We start from the raw sequence: 22,583 nt of genomic DNA on the forward strand, positions 1-22,583 counted from the left end.
TTATAGTTGATACCAGTTCCCAAGGGAATACAGCGACTATAGAGAAAACTGCCTTTTGGATGTAAGCGGTGGGCTGGTTGGTACAAACGGGGTTTGTGAATCACAGCTTGGCTGAAATGGGGCCCTGCGTGGGGCTGCAGGTGGGACGCGAGCCCTGTGTTCACCATTGCTGCCTCCCCTGTCTCCCCAGGGCTGGGACGGTAGCATCACCCCCGTGCTCTGCACCTCCAACACAAGTCAGCCTACTTTGTTTTTCATTTTAATAGCAAAGGAAGCAGAGACTGGTTTATTCCAACGATTTCTTTCCAGTCCAGTACCCTATCTCCACCCACCAGCTGTTTCGGGGGAAGCCATGAAGCATCCTGTCCTGAAGGGCAGGACTCCCCGTGGCCCAGCTGGTGACCAGCATTGCCCCCGAAGCCTGCCTTCACTGCAGTCCATTGCTTGCCCGAATCCTAGCACAGGGCTTGCACGTGTTTTGCCAGCGACGTTTCCCCTGCCCTTCCTAAGAAAGGGTTAAGCCGAGTTTTCAGAAAACGCTGTAGGCAGGACATAAGACTGCAGCTTCATACTCCCCTACGCTCTGTGTGTGTGTGTGTGTGTGTGTTCGGGAGGCAGTGTAATGCTTTGACAGCAGCTTGACATTGCCTTGAAAGGTGCTGGAGGCTCTGCAAGCACTTGCCAAGAGGGGGTGGGGGAGAGGAAAGTGTGTCAGGCAATACTGCAGTCGCAGCCTCTTCTTGCGCTCAGCCCCGCTGCTGCTGCTGCTGCTGCTGCTGCAACTTGGAGGTTTGTGCGAGGCTCCGCTGCCGGCCAACTTCTGCAGCTGCCTCCGAGCACGGTGCGGAGGGCAGCGGTACCTCCGCCACAGCGCCGGCTGCCCGCGTTTCCTTTTATTTATTCTTTTTTTTTTTTTTTCTTCACCCCCCCCCCCCCCGCCTGAAATCCCCATGGAAGCCCCAGAAGGGCTCAGGCAGCAAAGGGCCAGCACATCTCAATGGGATGATGCCCGCTCTCGGCCGGCGGGGCGCGAGGTGGAATACCGCCGGGAATGAAGTGCACGCTTGACATTTGCTGCATCTGCTGGAGAGTCAGGGTTCAGTGGCTGCCTCCCCTTCGACCAGCTGTTCCGTTTAATCACTGCGCTTCCAACTTTTGCTTTGCAATGCCTGATGGCCAGGCGAGCCGAGAGAACTAGCACGGGATTTTTAGGACCGGCTGAAAAAACACCTATACCCTTCATTTTCCTATTTCTACACGGGACTGGCGAGTCACACTTTAAACAGCCATGTAAAGACATTTCTTTCTGAAGGATTGCCACGTTTTTGAGTCCTCGCAAACTGGAGCGTCCAGGACGATTCCTTTTTTATTTTCCTGCCGTGAAGTGAGGAGCAGCGTGTGTGTTGCAGCCCCGCTCGGCTGTGGGAGGCAGCCTGAAAGTGAGCCGGAGCTTGGCTGGAAAGTGATTCCAGTGCAGGCAGGGGGAGAGAAAGGAGCGGCCGTTGCAATTAGTTGAATGATTTGATAGATAACAGCAGACATGCTTTGCGGACTGAAAAAGGATTTGCAGGCAGACTTTGGTGAGTGAGCCTGTCTGTATTTTCCCCCCCCTCTCCTCCAGTAGTTTACTTTTGCTAACCGTGATTTCCTTTAACCACCTTAAATATCATTAACAATGTCATGTGCTACTTTGACGGGGGTTTTACAAATCCGAACCTTTGCATACAAACTGTGACTTGATTGCTTTGATTTGCAAAATGTGTCTCTGCTTCTCCGGAAAGAATTTCTCCCTGTGACCACTGGAGAGTACCCTCCAGGCTGCCTCCCTCCTTCCCCTTCTCCAGCTGGAGGATCGGCAGACACGGGGGCTGCTCTTAGGGCACCCGAGATATTGCGGAGCCTTTACAGCAGTTTTTCTTTTTTTAAAAAGACCCCAAAATCTAAACATAACTCTCTTATTTTGCAAGATCAGCGCGTGAATGGGCTGGGCATTCAGCAATGGTGAATAGAGGGCTTGGGTGGGGAGGGGGGGAAGACGGGGGTAAGGGACTCTGCTGAACATGGGGGGATCACTGCCATCTCCCCCACCTCCAGTGGAATCTCCTGCTACCTTGTCTAACAAATATGTCAGCTCCTGCTAGAAATCTGCCGTTTCAATGAGATGCTAACCCCTGTTTTAGAAACCTGGGGTGAGCAATTCGCTATTACCGTGCAGTGTAAGAATCTGTTTCATCTCTGCAAAAGAGCGGGTAGGTGCGTGTGGAAGGGCACCTTTACAAAGGGCACAGTCACCAAATCCTGACCCTGGTCTTTCCAGGATGGACAGGCTCTGGTATTTCTGACTGGGTGCAATATGCAGGTACTTTGTTGCATGCTGTAGCTCTGCTTGTTGCAGCTAAATATACTGCATGGAGCTCGCTCTTCTGCTCTGATGCAAGCGTTTCCCTTCTGAAAGCAAAGGCGTTGGAAGTACAGAGGTAATTCATGGTTTCTGAATCATTTTACATTGCCTGAAGTGATGTAGTGGGACTGACTTTGTCCTCTCCTTGGCCTCAAGATGCCCTAAAGCATGAACCTAACTTCATAAAATTGGTTTCCCTCCCTAAATCTGAGGGGTAAAATAGACCAGGTGTAAAGCAGTTTAGCTGGGCTATATTGCCTAATCCCGTGGATGATGACTAGATGCAATGTCCACTTACTGTAGCAGTACAGCAAGGAGTGGTTTGAGGGCTGGGGCTTATTTTGAAGCTGCCTGAGACATGGCGATGAGTCCTGGTAGGCAGAGGGAGTCTGGGCGCGTGATTTAACAGGGCAGGAATGCAGCCGTTCCATGAAAAGATCAAAAGAGAACTTGGCAGGAGCTCCCATCGCTCTTGGGGCCGAGCCATAAGCTGGGCCCCTGTCTCAGAGGTGTCTGACACCGACTACTCTGGAGGAGTCTCCTGGAGGCCACCAGCTACGGAGGGGGACATTCGTCCAGTTCCTCAAACACGTCACCAAGGCATCTGGTGCTTCATTCATGAAAGTCCCAGTGATCGCTTTGTTGCTGCACATGGTGATGTTGCCTAGGTGTTGAGTGACCAAATGAGAAATATTCCTGATCTCAGCTCCAAAACTTTCTTGGAGAACATTGAGTCAATGTGTTGTGTAGCTCTGTTGCGTACACGGGAATGGTGCAGTCATGGAGCTGGTAAGGAAGCCTTCTTCACCTTGGTATCAGACCCTACCAGCTTGTGCTGGTGGTGCTCCTGAGGCCCAAGTACCAGGTGCTGGTTTCCTCTGCGCCCCACAGATGAGGCCATCCTTTGCACCAGCCACAGAGCAAAGACAGAGGGAGGGATGTGCAACCATCTCATTTAATGTCTGCCATCCCTTTTCTTAGTTAATTTAGTACATTGAGAAAAGCTTTGAGAAAAGCTTTGAGGGGGACTGATTACAGTAGGTTGGGTTGGCCTGTGCTGAGGTGCAGTGAAGCTCTCTTTTGGTCACTCAGCTGGGTTCTTAATGTGTTTTTTCTCATGATAACCTGGCTTTTTCATGAGACTTATCCCCTCATATGGAAATCATCTGAGATGGAAGCCATACAGTAAATTGCTATCTTATCACTCATTTTAGCATTTTAAGTGTGATGGGCAAAAATGGAAACCGGATGAATTGTTTCAGAGAGGCATCCAAATGTTTCAGAAGTGCTGGTCTCACCACCATTAGGTGTCTTTCCTCTCCACTAGCCACTCTCAAAAGTTTTCTGATGGAACATTTTAATAATACAGAGCTTTTGTCTGTCCTTCAGAGTGGAAGGGTCAGAAAATGCAAACCAGCAGTGATATTTTGTGGAGGGTGGGGGAAGCGATTATCTTCTGGTTAGAGAAGCTTGTGTGTGTGGCTTGTGTGATACCAGTGTGTGTTTCCACAAAAGATCTTGCGATCTTGCAATTGGAGGACTTCCCTGAAATGCTTTATGGCCTTTCTGAAGTCCAGGAAGACGCTGTATGTTTTGCTCTAGCAAACTTTATGTTGGGTGAGTCCTTGCTGCAGGGTCCCTGCAGGGGTGGGCAGAACGACAGAGCTCGTTGAATCTCTTGTGTTGCTTCAAGTGACCAGCTGAGAATCCCGTCGCAAACCAGCCCAAGTTAAATGGTTACTTCACTGCAGTGCAGGCAACTTCAGAAGAGTCTCTCTATTTCAGATGTATGAATTTGGGTGACTTCTTTATTTTTTATTTTTAAAAATATATGGTTTGTGGAGAAGGCAAAGGGAAAATAGAGATAGCAGATGAAGATGTTCAGTGCTTTTCTGTTTGGGTTTGTTGTTTGGTTTTACGGTGTTGTTTTTCTTTTCTTGCCATTAGAAGCCATGCTTTTAGTGTGAGCTGGATGCTCTGCAGCCCACGGAGAGCAGTGTGAATTTCCTCTGCATTCTTCCTGACCAGTAAGCTGCACCCTTTATTTGCAGGGTGGGAATGGCCAGGAAAAGAGACTTGTTAATAGATCTCGGCCCTTTCCTGTTTGTTGGTTTTCATGGGATCAGCTCCCTTGTTTTGTGCTGCGTTCTCTCTGCAATAGCCCCAGATCTTCCCAGCTTGCCAAATAGACAGGGGGAGAAATAGAGAAAAAAAAATATGTCTAAAAGGGATAGAAAACTAATGTGAGGAGCTAGAATAAGACAGCAGGAAATCTTCATAGATAACTCTCCTAGGAAGAAAGATTTTATCTTTCTTATTGAAGAATTTATCACAATGGTGCTATTTAATATAAATCCTGCTCATCAAGCTGTTTACGTCACTTGTCAGCTTTGCCTCAGTGGCAGCAAAATGAAAGATTAAGAGAAAAAGTAACTGGGTTGTGCATAGCAAGACGCACATCTCTGGGTCTGGAGCTGAATCACAGCGATCTTAATTTCCTTGAGCCAAAATTGGGCAGAGAGAGTTTGTCTGGGCCGTTCCTCTGCCCTAAGCTAGTATCGGTCATACCTATGGTATTGCCCAACCGCCTTCTGTTTGAATACATCCATGCGGGAAACACCACATCGGCTCAAATTCATTCACTAGACTTAAGTATTAAGGAAGAACTCTGCATCTGCAATTTTGATGCCATTGCTTCCTCTCCTAAGGCAGATGACATATTACTCCTTCCCTCCGTGCATCACTCTTCCGGATGTCTGAACACAGCCATAACCCGTTCTCTCTCCTTCCTCTCTTCTCTTTAACACAGATAACTCATTTCTCTCCCCGGTCTCAGAAGTTGTGGTCTTCTAGATGTCTGACCACACCGCGCTGATTCGATCTGAATGAACTCCAGCTGGACCGCATCTTTCTTGAACTGTGGTATCCAAACCTGCATTCAGGCTGAGGCTTTTATTGGTGCTGAGTTAAAATGAAGGGATGATCTAACATATCTTGCAGACTATATCCACCTTTACACGTACCAGGGTGTTAGCTTTTCTTGCGTATGACGTGCCACTGTGGAATTACATTCGGTTTGCAACCCACAGTGTCTGAAGAGTCCTGCAACTGTCACTTAGATGGTTTTTCTCCATCCTTTATGCATTTGATTATTCCTGCCCAGGTCTGGTAGCTTGCATGCACCTCCACTGAGTTGTATATTTGTTTTTTCAAACGTGTATGAATCGTTCTGGATTCAAAATTTACTTTCCAGCCTACTTCCAGTCCCTCCTAGCTGGTAGCTGTCAGTAAACTTAGTAAGAGCAATCTCTCTGCAATCATCAGTGTCATTTAATGAAAACCGGGAGTCTTACCAGCCTGGGGTTGCGCCCCTACAGAACTTTGTTTAATACATCCGTCCCTTCTGATTGTGAACAACTGATGAATTTTCTCAGTGTGTGGTTTTCCAATCAGTTTTGCATACACTTCATAATCATCTGTATCCTGCTTCCCAAACATACTTATAAAAATAGCATGTGTAACAGTGTCAGAAGCATTTCTAAAATTGACATATAACAACTTGCCTTTTCCATCTACCCAGAAATGTCGCTCTGTCATAGAAAGAAATTGAGTAGGAAGGACTTATTTGTGGTAGATGCAGGTTTGTGGTTAGTCCTCCTCGTTTCTTTTAGCAGCTCACACACAGATGGTCAGTTCCAGGAACTGAAAAACTGAAAAAGGTGGTGATGGATTTCTCATTCTCTCGCCCCACTCTGATATCGCTTCCATTTGTTTTGTTTTGGTTTTTAATGCTGAACATTGGATTTTGCTCTTCTGCAGTCTTGTGATGTCTTACCCGACCTCCGCAAAGTCTTAAGGGTACCTGCTGATGCCTTCAGGACTTCAGTGGTCAGGTCTTTAAAGTTTTGTTGACTGTGTTAAGTATAAATGAGCTGATCTACACAGTGGGAATGAGTTCTTGCTCTTTTCTAGAGATGACCCATTCTACCAAAATTGCTTCGTATCAGAGAAAAAAAGACTAAAGTAATCTCCTACAACTTTTCATGGCCTGTAGAAATGAATTATCTTTTTATTCAGTTTTTCCCCTCCTGTATAGAGGTTAAAGAGGTTTTCCTCTTGAAAGGTTGAGCTCATGCACGTCTCATCAGCTAGTACACGTTTGTTAGTAGAAGGATGTTTTTCAATGCAAAGGCCAGGCAGATTTCATAAATACGTCAGTCCATAGTGTCAGCTGAACAACTGCTGTTGAGGTTTTCTCTCCAGCACTAACTGTTGGAGTCCAGTTTCCAGCCCAGGCGTTTACCTCCCTGCTTAAGAAAATCTCATTACTGCTGGAAGAGGTGCACCCCGGCTTTGAGCAACCCGTAGTAGGGGGCTGGATTTCATGCGGTGTGTTAAGTCTTGCTTTTGGCTTTATGTCCCGGTTCATGATTCTTTAGAATATTTGTTCTGTTTTGTTAATCCATATAAGCCCAGGATAACCGCACTGACCAAGTGTTTGTATATGTTAGGGCAGGTAGGATTTGATTTATTTTGAAAATGGACTGTTAAAATTGATACTTACGTGTGGATGCCAGTTTGTATTGCTTGCGATTTTATTTACTTAAGGATGGAAATCATACGAAATTTTACGCAGAAGGTCAGAAAAAGGTGTCGGGCAACTTGCAGAGAAGGGTGCCTATGCTTTTGTGTTTAGGCATGTGTTAGGTGTTGCAAACAAAAGAAATATTTAAAGCTAACAAGCACTAATAATCAGAAAGAGGTGTTGGCACAGAACTGGAGGAAAGTAGAGCAAAAATAAATATTTAGCAACATTCATCAATTGACAATTGAATGCTACCAGGCGTAAGTACATTTAAGGCTCTTTTCAGCTGTCAGTTCAGCTACTGCATAATTTTTAGCATGTGAGTAATCCCATCAGGGTAGGCATGGTCTTAAGCCTTGATAGGATAGGACCCCCAGGTCATTGTACGGCTGTCTATTCAAGGTAGCAGAATACTGTTTCAAGACAAGCGTGCTTACGTGGGAGTTAGGAAATTCTGGTTCCGTGACAGTCTGACTGCCAGTCTGCTTCTGATTTTTTTTTAAATATTATTATTCCGTTCATAACCAAAAAAAAAATAATTACTAAGCTTGATGTTCTCAGCTGCCAAATTTATTAATCTGTGGATTTACAGATCAGTCTGGTAACTTAAGAGACGTGCAAAATCACACAGGATGAAGAATTTCTCTCCTTCCATTCCCAACAATTGCCATTCCTGATTTTTTTTATTTCAATTAAAGTTGTTTTTTTTTTTTTTTTTTTCTTTGACCGTGTGTTTTTGTTCAAGGATCTGATAATTACATGCTTGGAGATGATGGCTTTTCAAAAGCATCTTTCCCAGCAATTTTCGACTGGAGATGTGGATAAAAATATCCCCCCATTTTTTTTATCAGAAATGTTTTCAGTAATGTGCAATTATGAGCTCTGCCTTCATTCAATTCATCCTGGAAGAATTTGCTTCACAGGGAAATTCGTTTCCTAGCTGCTGTAGATGCCAGCATAGTTGGCAGCTGCAGGTTTTTGTGGGGAGGAGGGAAAAAAAGGCCGAGAAATGAAAATTGCTGTGAAGTAAATTGGTCCCAACACCTGGAAACCATGAAAGGATGGACTATCATACTTTTTTGTTAAATCACTGTTAAACTGCTTTGCATGTCAGTCCCAAAATGGCCTTGTAAATTATTTAGTAGAGCTGAGAGATGAAGAGATGATCCCACTTAATCGCGCCTCACAGCCGATCCGTTCCTTAGTGTGCCAGTTCATGAAGTCGCGTTAGAAAGGTGGAAGGAGTTGTGGTTTTCTTCCCAGCAGTGCTTTAGCTTCCACCCTCAGTGTATAATTATCACTCACTTGGTATATCCTAATGAAGCTGTAAGTTACGAGTTGGCTCAGGTTTGGGGAGAACAACGTTGGCGTTGAGACGAGAAGGGCTGTGGAGCAGTTAGAAAAAGAATAAATAGCTTTTGTCCTGCGAGGCAAGAACTTGTGCTGGTAAGAGTAAGATCTGGCTCCCTGCAGCCCTGGCGTATGGATGAAAATAGGATTTGCTGCATCCTTCTGCTTTGGTGCATTCTCCTCTTTCCCAAAGGAGGGAGGTAGGTCTCTGATCTGGTGTCTGCTGCTGTTTTGGATGTTGTGTGCCAAGTTTTTTGCAACTGTTGAGCAAACTGACTTGCTTGGTATCCCAAATAACTCTTCCCTCCTGGCTTCTGCTCCCTCCTCTGAGCCCTCTTGGTCCTCGCAGGTCCAGTGCTCCCATCCTCTGCCCAGCGGGAGCTCTCACCGTAGCAAGGATGGGATGGCGCAGCTCCAGTCAGCTGCTTTTCCCAGCCGAATAGCTGAGCTAAGTCATGGATCTGCTCCTCTGTCTTCGAGCAACCATATGAACGACTGTACAAATGATGGTCTGAGTCAAGCCTCTAACAGGCCCTCACTGTTGAGCCAACAGCCTTGGTGGAGTTGTCCCAGCAGTAAATCTGCTTCTTCATGAGATCTCAGTGGAGATCCCCTCCTTTCTTGCTGTTGTCATGATGGGCGATCCATACGGAGTCGTTACAGCAGTGGATGGTTCAGCCTGAAATGTGAGGGATGTGGCCTGCTCCTGCCCCAGTGATTTATAGAGGATAATTTCTTTGTGGAATGCAGTGCCGTTTGGGTAGGATTAAACTCTTGGCATAAGATGAATGTACATGTTTTGCTAAAGGTTTTTTTTCAATAATGTAATGCATTTCCCATATAACCTACTGTGTAAACAGATCGTGTTCCTTCCTGCTGTGAAATGCTGCAAGAGAGCCTTGAACCCGCAGCCCAGCAGCCCCCCGGGCACGGTCTCTGCAGGTTCATCCTCAGCTGACTCCTCCCCAGCACGGAGCAGAGCCAGGCATGGGGATCAAGTGTCGGTGTGCGAGGTAGGGATGGACTAGATAAGGTCCCGGGATAGAGCCACAGAGATGTGCCTGAAATCTGGGGAGATCAGTGGGAAGCTACTCAGGTACGTATAGATCTGGATCCGACAGCCCAGGTGACTTGTAAACCTTGTACCCGTGGAGTTAAAATCAGGGTGAAGTTGGAAGAGCTCTGAGACAGAGGGCACATCGCTCATTGCTTCCTATTTTTGCTCCAAAACCAGGTTTCAGCCTGCAGTCCATTGCTCCCTCGCCTGCCCTGGCTGTGTAGCGCCTGGATCTTTTCCCTGCCGTTCCCCCCCGCCTGGCTGCTGCAGCAGGGCTCTGCGAGGTGACCACTGCCATCTGGGTGGTGGCAAATGTCACCCAGCTCCAGGCTGGCTCCAAGGCAGAGCACAGATAGCTGCCGTGATTTGTGAGGCTGGGCAAGAGGCGCAAGACAACAGAGAGAAGTTTGCTATTAATAATAACTTTAAAAAAGAATCAAAGCAACTCCCCTTCCCCCTTGTGTTTCAGTTTACCCCCTACCTTCCCACCGGAGCGAGCTTGGCAGAGGGATCCCGTCACTGAGAGGGGGGATGAGTGTTCACCTTGCAGGAACTGGAAAACAAAACGTTCCGGAGATGTGACGGAGGCGAGGGAGCGGAGCTGCGCTGGCTTTCTCTCCTTTCTAAAAGTCCCTTTATCATGCCGCAGCCGACTCAAGCAGCACCATGAGCTGTAATGGGCAATTAGCTCCTAGCAGATTTATGTGACACTGCGTTTTAGAAGCAAACAATCGCCTGTGTTTAATCATTAAATGGATCTGCTGTATCTAACGCTCACGGAGCTGATCTCTCCTCTCTCGTCTCCCAGTGCTCACACTCAGCTCTCTTGCACCAGTTTAGACCCGTAGACGTTCACACTTGTGCAAAACTGGTGGAAATGTATCACTTGGCAGCTGCCTTTGGTTCTGGCTGGCAGCGGCAAGAGGTAAGTACTTGGCAATATCTGCTCTCAGAGACATCCAGACCCCATCTAGAGGTTAGCACGGTGGGGACAGGAGGTGCCTGGTGCGGGGGGGGTCTCCCCCCCTAGCCCCGCCGTCCCTCAGTGCGGTGAGGGGCTGGGCAGGCACCTGCACCCCGCCAAGTGCACGCGTCCCACGGCTGCAGCGTTCCCCAGACCTCTTGATGTTTGGAAAGCGGTCCCTTTTAGTATTCGTAGTTAATTTTAGACATACCTGCGCGCGCTGCTCTTCCACACATCTATTACACACTTGACAGAACCTGCTGGTTTTAATTTTTATTAGCACAAGCGCCTTGTTGAATCGGAAATTAAGTGGGTATTTGGGAAGCATAATGTGAAGCATTACACTTAACGGTCTGTGTTCCTGAGTGCAGAAAGGCTATCCACACGAGTCTCCTCTCTTCCCGAGACTCTGCGGTCTTTAGCTACCCCTGGATTTTTCCCCGGTTCGTTGCTACCTCCTATCCTCCGTAAGCTGGAAAACTCGCAGCTGCATCTTTTCAGGTGTCCATTGCACCTACAAAGGCGCTGGGCCGGGGGTTGCGGTGCGTGGGGGAAGGCGGGTCTGTGGGGTGCGTGTGGGGCTGTGCTGCTGGGGGCTGCTCGACCCAGCCCCGGGGGGGCTTCCTGCGCGTCCGCCCCATCTCAGCCGGGTTCAACTTCAGCCTCTGCCTTGTTCAAAGCTGGAGCAAGTATCTGCCTCAGGCAATGCAAAAATGACTTTTCGCCAGTCCTGGGTAGAGTCTGCCATGAGCCAGTCCCTCCGGCTTCGTGTGGTGCTCAGGAGAGCTCGGGCTCTCACTGGATTGCGAGTGCTGTTTCAACCAGTGTCCCTGTTCCTCAGCCTGTCTCTCCTGCAGCTGGCACCCCACTCCTGGCTAATCCTTTGGCTGGGATGATTTTGGATTTTAAACATAAAAAAATAGCCAAAATTAAGCCACACAACTGTGAGACTCGAATCCTGCACGGAACAGGATTTCTATGTGAAAATCCCAAGGCTGTCCCTGTTTGCTCACAGGTGCTCACAAGAGCAAGCATCTCTTGTGAGCCTTTTGGAGGATTGCGGAGCCCAGCTTGCATCAATTTGTTCTGATTTTTGTTAGGAGTTTCTGTGTCTTTTGGGAATTCTTCTGCTGGCTTCAGTTGAGATTGGCTTCTCCACCTGCTTTGCATCACCCATGCAATGTGAAGCAACTGGAAACCAGCACAGCCATCTGCATGAAGGCAGCTACATAAAACAGCTGGAGTGCATTAATAATGTCGCTGCAGCGGGGTCTTATCCATCTTTCATACTGAACAGCTGTTTGCTTTCATCGCGGTGGTGCTGTGCTGATCTTTGGACACCAGCCGGTTTGGAGGGTGGGATGTCAGCAGAGCCTGCAGCCAAGGCAGGTCTTGATGGGAAGCAAGAAGTGGGGCAAAAACAGGAGCAGAGCTTGTCGGAAGCAAGATTTAATGGACAATCCAGGCAAATTCTTAACAGCTGGTTCGATGGGGTCAGACCGCACCAGTTCCAACATCAAATAACTTTGAGCTTTGAAACTTTCATCTTCTTGTCCTGCTAAATCTGATATTCCCTTGTTCTTTGATTTCTCTCCTCCTCCCCCCCTCCTTTCATTTTAAGCAAGGCTTGAGCTTAAACTTTCTTTAGTCTTTTAACTATAAGCTTATTCCCTCTCTCTCACAGCTCCTGTGAATCCTTCTGACACAGTCAAGGATAAAAGCAGCCCAGCCGCATACACGGGCCATTGCATAATGGATGGTTTGTGTGTCAGAGTCTAAAATCTACATATGTTTAGATCAGTCATGAAGTGGGAACATCTGTATATATTCATATATAATGGCTTTTACCACATGAATGAATAATCCAACTCCCACGATTTGGTATTTACTTTTTTTGAAACATTGCTACTTAGCTAAACACTTAGGGGAGAATCACATTTATGGGAATTAAGTCTTAGTAAGGTTTAGCGGAGCTTCGTGGATAAGCTGGAAGCAAGTCTAAATGGGGTGCCGGAAATCTTTCTTTTAAAGTAGTTAATGCTGTCTGGAACTTCTTCCTCATTTCTTGACTCCCACTGGTTTTTAAGCACTTTGCATCAGAATGCAGTGCAAATCCAGGATAAAACACCTGATTTGCAACCTACTGCACTGAATGTCTTCTCAAATGATGCCATCTTCCAGCAGTACCGGTTGTCTTTGCAGACCTCCTAAAAAGGGTTCCCAAACCTTGGGCTGGCAAACCTGGCTGTGAGATACCTTGGTGCACTGGCCCATGGGATGATGGAAAAAGCTGGTGAAGATATAGCCCCTGCTGCCTAAAAGAAGGCTGGGGACTTGGCTACACCTGCTCTCTGCTGGGTCAGGCTGGTTTATTCTCTCTCCGCAGTCAGCAAAGCCTCTGAGCCTGGTGCCAGCCCTGCCCTGGCCGCGGCTGGGGCTCAGCACGTGCCCGGCTGTAGGCTACAATAAGCCAGGGCTGTCCTGGTTCACCAGACTGCTCTGATTTTTCATAGCTCCTTTTGAAGCCGTAGCCTAGTTGAAACGATAAGATCAGTGCAGTAGCAAACGAGGTCGTGGACAGCTTTGATATCTCCTTCTCGTAGCTTATTTGACTTTTTTATTCTAGCGTTGATGGCATCCTTCAGTTTTTATATAAATCTGTTTTCTCACTTCACCCCTTGATCCCTGGCTTATGCTTTTATTAAATGTAACTGCATTGAAGTGCATCTCTGCTGTTGCCTGATTTACCCGTTGGGTTTTTTTGTTTGTTTTGTTGGTTTTGTTTTCTTGTGGTTTGCATGGGTTTTCTTATTACCATTGGCATTGAGATTGACACGGGTCCATGGGTCGTGTGAATCAATCTCAGCCACCTCTTGAACCGGCACAGCAAATCTCCCAGATTTGATTCCTCATTTCATTTTCTCAGCCTTTTCCCTGAGCAAGAGCGGGCTTGTAATTGGGGCAGAGAGAGGGTGCTAACCTGGATAAGTGGCGGGATGACCTTCCTTGCAGCAGCCCTGCTGGGCTCCCCTTGCCCACCCTTTGTTCAGTCTTGCTGGTGCAGGCGTTGCCCGTGTCAAACTGATGTTGCTCCTGGAGATCAGCAGGGAAGCAGGATGCGATTCACTGTAAGAAGGGGTCTGACCCAGCTCCTCATCTAAGGAGTTATATTTTCTAGCAGGTTTCCCTTAAGATTGGTTTACCACTCTTCATTGCTCTCCACATTGCATGCTGTAAGTTTAGCACAGGTGCTAAAATTTCATCTATGCTCTTGGGAGCACTTAATTTACTTGTGTAACACGGGCTCCCTTGGAAGTGCTATAGGAGTAAAACAATGTCATGGTATTCCAGCTGTAGTGAGTCCCTCTTCAAAAAGGATTACCAGCTAAACATTGGCACAGTGTCTTGTTGCCACCTCGTTGTCCCTCTGTGCTGAATCTAATGGGGTTTCCTCTGCCCTATCTACTGCCGGCTACAAGAGATTTGCGCTTGGCTATTTCCCTGATGAAGTGGGAGAAGTTCTCTGGCTGTAGCAAAGCCCAGAAGAAAAAACTATTGTCTTAAACCCACTAATTCACAAACTCAAGGATATCCAATGATAGTGTTTGTTACTCCTACATTTATTTCAAAACTCATGCTCTACCTCTTTGCTTCCCATCTGTGTATATGACAGGTAGCGGGTATTCCGGTTTTCCTCTGTTTGAACCTGAGCATCTTTTGGCAGAAAAAGGTAGTGCAGAGAAGCTGGACGCTTATTGCTTTTTGGCTCTGTTGGAGAAATACTGATGTATCCTCCTTCGTCATGTGAGGGTGGGATCTCAAGCTTTGAACTGGCCAGAATCACAGAAAAGACTTATGGGCAAAAATGACCGTTTGACTGAACTGTGATTTTTCTTTTCAGCCAGCTTCTGCCCAAATGGCATGTTCACCTATTTTATTTTATTTTTTTTAGACTGGGTTGTTTTCAGGCCAAATGAGCCATTCACAGTCCAGTCTCACCCCCTGCATAATACAGGTCAAGGAGCTTAGCTCAATGACTGTGAATCGTGCCCCACATCCCGTGTCTGAGGGGTGCTAAGTGATTTTTAGAAAGATGCCCGTCCGTCATGACCATGACAAGACATCCAGTAACACAACGTCCAGGAGGTTGATTCTTCTCATGGGGTGGAAAGAGGGAGGACACAGACACATGTTCCCACATACAGTGTGAATCTCTACAGCTTTTCTTCCCAACTTCTGGCTCTCTACGTCCCCATTGAAGAGCTATGCGCTCTGCTGCCGTGCTCCTGCCCAGATCAGGTTCCCTTCTCCCCTTCCCTTCAGTATGGAATTCCCTTTGCTTCTGAAGCTTCCCCCCCCCGGGAAGTTAACGGCCTCTCGGTTTGATGGTTCTTTTATAAGATCTTGGAGGGTGGAAGACAACAGGTACTGTTCTTAAAGCAAAGATCATAGGGACCAAAAGGGAGTTTGTAAAAGGCAAAGTAGGTCAAAGAATTTACTATCACTGCCACTGCAGCAAACTGATCAGCATTTCAAAAGGTGGAAGTCCTGACTTCTACCTGTTCCGTCCTCCCCAGACTGTTGATGTGTGCTGCATATTCACACCCAGGCTGTGCTCGAGGGTGCTCGGTTCTTGGCACTGCCAATGGCACCTGAGTCCTGTCTCCCCATCTCCTCCCTGGACCTCTGTGAGTCCAAGAAGCCCGGTGTTAGGTAAGACAGAAAAAAACCCAACACAAAATATTTTGTAATATGGACACTGATTTTTTTTTTTTTTTTTTTTTTGCTTTAACTACCGATATGTCAAAAATAAAAGCTTTTGCCTGCTTGGGTGCGCCTTTTGACAAACCTTCCCAACTGGGAGGCAGTGAAAGCAGGCGTGATGGCTTTTCTTAAAACAAAGCTTGGTTTTGCTTTTTGACTAACGGCAGGGTTTTTAAACAAGCAGGTAATAGTGGCCATTAGGTTTAAGTTGCACCAGTGATTTGAGTGCTAAAGTCTAATAAACTGACAGTATTTAATTTCATTTGATTGAAAAGCCACAATAGAGCTCTCTTTATTTGATTTCACTCCACAGTCACTTAGCGTGGCATTTGTTGCTTGAAAGAAGGAAAGTCCCCAGCGTCTGAATTCCGCAGGCTGCGTTTCTTATCCATCTCCATATTCAAGAAAAAGTTTGGAAGCTTGTGTGGAGTTAATAGGGGGAATTGTAATCCCTTGCCAGCTAGGATTTACTGCTGCCTGCTGCATAGTTTAATAAACCCAGTTGTATCTAGAGAGGCATTCTTCCCTGGGAATGGCGTTAGACTTTATCGGTCATTTCTCACCATATTGCAATTGCTCACTTGGATAACTTTCATGAAAGATCAGTCTGAAAATGTGTCTTATTTCTCTTTAATTTTTACTCTTGAAAGGCATTTTCTTCAGATAACACGATCAGTATATCAGCAATATTTCATCTTCCTAGCTTATTGTTGGACTCTCCCCAGTACCGTCCGTCTACGCTGCTTAATAAGAGAAATTGCCAGATTGACTGGAAAATGTAACTTTAATAACATCATTTCAGGCAGTAGAACCATTGAGAAATAATAATCTTATTGAGTTGGTTTCCGCACTATTCTTGTCCCTCATGCACAAAAGTACCACACGTAATGTGTGTGCGTGTCTGTGCGTGCAAATACGACCTGCAAGGGGGTGAGAAACTGTGTAGTTTCCCCTGCCACCGGGTCCTTCATAAATATAAACTGATGAAGCTGTCTGAAAATGCCTGGGAGGGTGAGAGGGATTGCGAGAAGGGAAGTCCCTTTCTTTATTTTCAGTCTTGAACGCTAGAAATTCAAATCTTGCTGGGGAGTGCTTACGAAAAACGAACTGGAGAGCACTCACTGAGTGAGAAGACCTATGGATGTTTTTAGGGGTTGCTTTGGGATAGGTGAATAAAAGTGAAGATGTTTGGGAAAAGCTGTTTATGCTGAAGACCCAGCCTGTGCTGTCCTTCAAGAAGCTCTTAATGGACTAAAGCATACCCTCACCAGAACGGGGAAAGAGTCGTCCCTGATAATTTTAAATTAAAGAAAGGAAAGAAACCACGGGTTACTTCAGAAGAACAACATAAGCTCCTCTGTGAGCAGAAGAGCAAAAGAACCCTTATTGTCAATGGTTTTGCATCCGTTATCCTTTGTTCTCTTCCCTACCATGCAAAGGAAGATGTGCGGTGAAGCTGGTCTAGAGGTGGTTTGCCCAGCAGCTCTTTGCTTGGCTGAAAGCAATAATTTGTGTCTTTCCTACTCAAAACACAATTTTAATGAAAGTTTCAGGGCTATAATCCTCTTTCAGGCTGCTCTCTCTCCCTCCTAGGTTGACGGATATTGGCCACTGGGTTCCAGAGGTGCAAAAGGACAGCAGATGGATGGATGTGCAGACAGCATGCAAAGTTAATTTTCACAGAAAACCAAGCAAAAAAATGGAGCGGGGTTTAATAAAAAAAAAATCTAGTCAATTTTTCAAGTATTTTTCCTTCCATTTCTCTGTACAGCTTGAGTGGAAATTAAGACCTGCTTCCAGGTCCTCTATCGCATACTGCCTCAGATGCGCTGATTAGATAAATAAAGTTACTCTGCACTGGCTTCCAAAGCAATAACGGGCGACAGACAACGCATCGTAGCAATGTCTCTGGTATATAAAAGACGTGACTGTAATGGCGGGTTGATTGCACGTTCTTAAATTGTGTCTTTTTCATTTCTTCCCTTTTATGCTTTTTTATGGAACGCCGTATATTTAAAGAAAACATGAGGAGTACCAGATTTTGGCATTGCAAGACGGGTCCAGCATTCATTCTTATCAGATGGGACCTGGATCAGTCCTTGGGAGGTGTTTAATATCCTGTGAAAAGTTGACGTGAGTTAAATCTTTCCAAAGTCTGGCTTCTCTGCAGAGCCAACTTAAATGGGCTTTGTGCACACACACACAAAAATTAGATCTTCTACTCGTTTACTAAATGCTGAAACTCTCTTCACACGAGCAGGAGTCGTCTTCCAGCAGTGTTATGTATGTGCTCAGGGCTCGCGGGGGGAAAGAAATATACTCTGGTATCCCTTGGAAGCCAACCTGCTTGATAACAGAGGCATTTTCTGGCTCATGTCTTGGTCTCATAAAGGCTACTGCTATGCAAATAACTAGCTACATAATTTCTGGTTGAAAATGGTTGCTTGAAACAAATTGTTCCTTTAAAAGTAATTTTGGTTTCTTATTAAAAAGAAAAAAAAATAAAAGAACAAAGCACGGAGTTTTCTGTTGAACAATAGGCTATTGTATCTTTTCTAGATCTGCTTCCTGTGAATAAAGCAGCAGGTGGTTATGAAATTATACGTGCCTTAGAAGGGTTGGTAGATAAATGAATACAGGCTTTAGAAGAAAAGAAGGGGAGACGTGGAGGGTGTGGGGAGATGAACTTCATGCTGCCTGCGTCAGGGAGAGGAAATTAAGAAGTACAACTTCCTCTTGGAATAACCTCAAAGTTTGGACAAGTTCTGCCTGGCTCAGATGCCAGGAGCAATGGCTGCACAAATGGGTGGGGGAGATGCCACAAAACCCTCGGACGGCGCGAGAAGCTGCAGTCGGTGGAGCACGTTCCCAGCCTGGGGAAGGGAGTGCAGCTTCCTTGCGGTGGGGCTGGCACAGGTACTGGCAGCAGGTTGATAACGCTCTTGGGATGTTTTTTTTTTTTTCCCCACCAAAAGTAGCTGGGAAAATGGGAGACGGTTCAGTCGTCATCTCTGGGGCAAGGACTTTGTTCCAGCAAAGGCGGTTATTGTACAGCGTGGCTGTCCGCTCTGGCTGGGCTCTCAGAAAATTTGTGATAGAAGTTGAAGAGAAAACATTTCCCTAAGCCCTCATTTGTCTTCTGTGTAACTCATGGATACGTGCTGTGGAGGGGTTTGTTGCCAGCGGAGGGAAAAACACGAGGCTCTTCTTCACAACAGGCAGCCTCTGCCATTGGTACCACAGATTTATTGGTGCGTGTGTTGATGAAATTAGGGAGGGGCTGCTTACAAAATAACTTGGTCCGTTCCAGTCTGAGCTCGCCGGTTAAGGGGAATTATTTTATTTTTTTTAAAATCTTGCCGGTGCAAAGGAGGGAAGATGCATTTCAAAGCCCTGCTTGGGGCTGAGTGGCTGCCATGGGAGAGTGGCGTTGAGGGTGCCCTGTGCTGACGGAGGTGGAGAAGAGACCTGTGATGGGCACTGTGTTTTTCACCCACGTACTTCCAAACACCCCACTCCACCTCCTGGAGAAGAGAAAGCCGGAAAACACTGGGCCTTTTGAAGGTTTGTGGGCTTTTTTGGATGCAGCGAGCAAAACAGTCAGTGTCATGACAATGAAATTGTGCTGCTGCAGAATCCCAAAGCAAAAGTGACATTTTTCTTCTTGTTTTTAAGCATTTCACAGGAGCACGGGCTGTCTTGCCTAAGGATTTAGTGTGTTTGTTGCTGTATGCTTGGGCCAATTTTATGTAGGGCAGGATCATGAACTCAAGCTTAACTTTTGCAGTATTCTAGGGAAAGCGGTCTGGAGATTACCGGCAGATGCTTTCACCCGTTTGTTTGGGTTCTATTTATTTATTTTCTTTTCTGATACAGAGCTGGAGCAATGCATTTCTGGAGATGCGAAAAGAACTGAACATCTGTATTGGGCTTAATGAACTCATGTACAGGTTTTCCAAGGGCCTAAGGAGCTTTGGATTTAGTTGAGCGAAAGAAAATTCAAGCCACCTGTTGAGGAAGGTGGGATCCTGCATGGAAACAGAGACTCTTGCCTGAAGCGGAGGCATGGGAGGAGCTCGTGGGCTGTCGTGGACTCTGTAATTAAGTAGTTTCAGGAAATCATGTAATCTGTTTGTAATGGTATTCCAACTGGGCTGCTTTGTTTTCCTGTCCGAGCCTCTCTAGATCTGCTTGTCTCTTGTGTTAAAGGCCAAGTGCTTTGAAGATGGGAGGCCACCACTGTGCTGCTGACGCAGCCATCTCTGACCTGCTCAAATAACCCAGGCTGCCCTTAGCGGGGTGTGTGGAGGTTCGGTTGTGTAGGGCCTTACAATCAAACCCGAACTGGTGCATAAAATGCCACGGGGTGTGATGCCATGCGGAGTGCCGGCCTGGGGAGGGGTGGGAAGGGTTACGTTGCAGTCCTCTAAGAATGGTACGGCCCCTGTCCAGGCTGTAATGGAGGCTACGTAATTTAGGAGCTAAACACGAATTTGAGGTTCAGAATGGGCGTGCATGGATATATCTCTTTTTCCCTCCCCTCCTTCTAGTGATATGACAACATTTTAAAGGTGATTATGTGCTGAAAGATACGGATCCATGATTAAAGTCTGTTTTTGAGGTACATGTCTGTACCTTCAGGCACTCAGGTATCTTTAAAATCCCATTTTGAATCGTCACTAGCTGCCTGACCCACCCTCGCATACCCCTACCTGCTCTTTACCTGACTACAGATAAATGCCTCCCCTGACTCGCAGAAATAACTCTCCTCAAAATGGATCAAATCGGACTTAGTTTTAGTCATTTGGGTTCCTGCTTCCAACCTCGTGCTTTTATTCCAGCAAAAAATACCGACTTGCGTTAGCGTGAACAGCTTTTGGTTCTTAACGCTGTTTTAGTATTCATTTCTCTAAACAAGGAGTGCAATTACCCTATGGCGAAATAACTGTCTCCAACTGTCTTTTTTCCATTAAACAAATGGGAGGTTTTACCTCTTGGTCTTCCCACAAGATTAATGCACTTTCTCTGCGGGAACTGTCTTAGAGCAATCCAGGAATCTGAACAACTTGCAGACAGCAAGCCTAATTGTCACAGAATCTTATTTAGCCAATGCCGATTTTCATTAAGAGGTGATCTCTGTTAATAACATAGACTAATAACTCTTCTAAATGAAAAAAACCTTCCTTTCTCCCCGCACAGGCAGGGCTAATGAACTCTTAAATCAGTGCTCTTTCAGGGGAACCTTTTCTTTTTTTTTCCCATTTTAACAGAGGTTGGCTTGAGACCTAACTGATGTCAGAAGATCCCGATGCCTGTGCTCCTATCCCGTTGGGAATTTAACTAAGAAAAGTCGTGGTGTTATCGAGGCTGGTTTTGCTGCTGGTTGCTACAGAGAGAGAATTTGGCTCAGGACGTCCCCACTGGCTCCACGAAAGCTGGGGGCTGATGGGGTGTCTCAGAAAGGCAGCAAGTCAGCCTTGGTGAGGGTTCAACAAATGGGTCAAGCCATTCAGGAAGCCCAAGGATCCCTAATTTAGGGAAGTTGTGTATTTCCTAGGAGTTAAGATTGATTTAAGTATATGCAGCTGACCCCTACGAATCAGCCAGCTGGCTGCTAGAGGATTAATGGACAAGGCATCTTGGTTAGAGGAGAGGCTCCTGTTTGTGTCCTCAATGAGAAGACAAGGGCAGGGAGGTAAATTCAACCTTACTATTAGACCTAAGAGAATCCACATCAGAGATAGCCATGAGAAATCAGGAAAACAAGTTCTGCTGCTTGTGGAGCAACTTGTCTTTTCTGTCAATGCCCCAGTTCTTAATCTTAAACCGAGGAAAACAACAAAACCCAACCCAAAGACACAGCTTGGGTTGGTGGCTAGCAGAAGGGCAGACGGTGGGGCTCGGCAGACAGGGAGGACCTTGCACGGATCCACTTCTCCCCATGCCCCCGTTAACTGGGTTTTTCCCCTTCCTGTTTGGATTGCAATTATTAACAACTGCTGTTCCCCGCTCCTTTCTTATCTTCTTCCCTAAAGTAGGGGGTAGAAGTAAATAATCCCCAAAACATTGAGTGGTGAAAAAAGCAGGGAGAAATGGTGGCAGAGCAAGTGACAGGACATTTTTATGGCCCCGTGGCCGTTGCTGGAGCTGAGGTGCTGAATGGCATGGCACGAAGCGGGCAGCAGAGCTCCGGCAAGACAACCCCAGGCCGATTAATCACTGAGATGCTAATCCCTGGGCAGCCCTCGCTCTCCCTGCTGGCGCCGGCACCCCCCTGGTACCTCCCAGTGTGATCCGGGGAGGGAGGGGAGCCTGGTTTCCCAGGCAATACATTCAGTGGTGAGATGCTAAGCCAGGGAATGGTAAAAAAAAGTGGGAAAAAACCCTGAGTAAATCAAGAGCGGACAATGCAACAGTTCAAATGTCCCCTCACCTTTCTATTTTTATTTAATTTTTTTTTCTACTCTGTCTTGGGTTCTTCTAGAAACAGATGGTTTCCTCCCAAGGGTGATCCGCCTGCTGCGCTCCGGAGGCAGCCTTGGTCCGATCTGGACCACCTCTTTAGCAGTCACAGCATTCCCGTGCCGGGCTCTTGCATGGCTGAGCGGTTTCGCGGGGCAGTGGCTGCTCCTCGCTGCGCTGCCCCGAATCCCAGATGGGGTTTCCCTGGTGGGGGAAGCAGAGGAAGACTGAATCTGCCAATTTTCTTTTATTTGGGTGCAAGTTCCTGGAAAATACCTGTATTTTGCTGACCTCTCCCCCCGCCTCATCCTCCCTGGGAAAACTTTCTGTGCTGCCTTGCAAAACGATGGTGCTTCCAAAAGGGGTCTTTAACTCCTGGGTTGTCCTGCCTGGAAACCTAGATGCTACTGGCACAATCTCAATCAAACAGCAATTAATGGTCTAGCAGCAGGGTGGGATATTGGAGTTTGCCCTCACCTTCCCTTCTTCCTGCCCTGGTACTTCAGCTAAAGCAAGGAGATATTTTTCCTACTCCTTCATCCGTCCAGTTTGTTTTTGAGGGAATGAGATGGGATTATCTCTTCTTTTTTGTATGAGATGTGTGCTACTGTAAGACACTGTTGCTGCAGGGGAGAAGACCTCAGGGCCACATGTGTAGGGACAGAGACTTGGGAGCTCTTGTCTCCATGGTGTTAGTAAGACATTGAAATGGCAAAAACTATTGTCAAAGAACCTACAGGAACTTTTTTATATTGTCACAGATTCACATGGGACCAATGTATGGAAGGTGTTGCGCTCGCAGTTTTGTTGAGGCTCTTGTGTACTTGGTGAGCTTTTCTGAAAGATCTAGAGCCAGCGTTAACACCGCTGCTTGAAAATCACCAATTACGTAGTTTTTTTCTTTGGAAAAATTTTGGCCCTCGTGGAGCGAGAGAAAAAGCTTGAAAAATACACCTGTAATGGCCCCAGCACTGATTGCTTGCAAAAAGAACCTGCGCAG

At 46.6% G+C, this 22,583-nt stretch overlaps 1 protein-coding gene across 8 annotated transcripts in view; it reads left to right on the forward strand.

The window, feature by feature from the left end:
* Positions 1 to 22,583, forward strand: part of GRIP2 (glutamate receptor interacting protein 2) — a 307,293-nt gene that overhangs the window by 220,066 nt on the left and 64,644 nt on the right. Inside the window, exon 1 of one of the 8 annotated variants that reach the window (XM_063347811.1) lies at positions 946 to 1,580. The exons of the other annotated variants lie outside the window; for them this stretch is intronic. Within the exon in view, the coding sequence (XP_063203881.1) occupies positions 1,541 to 1,580 (40 nt within the window). The 5' untranslated portion in view covers positions 946 to 1,540. Of the gene's footprint in view, positions 1 to 945; positions 1,581 to 22,583 lie in introns of those variants that run through there. 8 annotated transcript variants of the gene reach the window in all.

The sequence above is a fragment of the Chroicocephalus ridibundus genome, chromosome 10, assembly GCF_963924245.1.
Source record: "Chroicocephalus ridibundus chromosome 10, bChrRid1.1, whole genome shotgun sequence".
Classification (NCBI taxonomy): domain Eukaryota; kingdom Metazoa; phylum Chordata; class Aves; order Charadriiformes; family Laridae; genus Chroicocephalus; species Chroicocephalus ridibundus.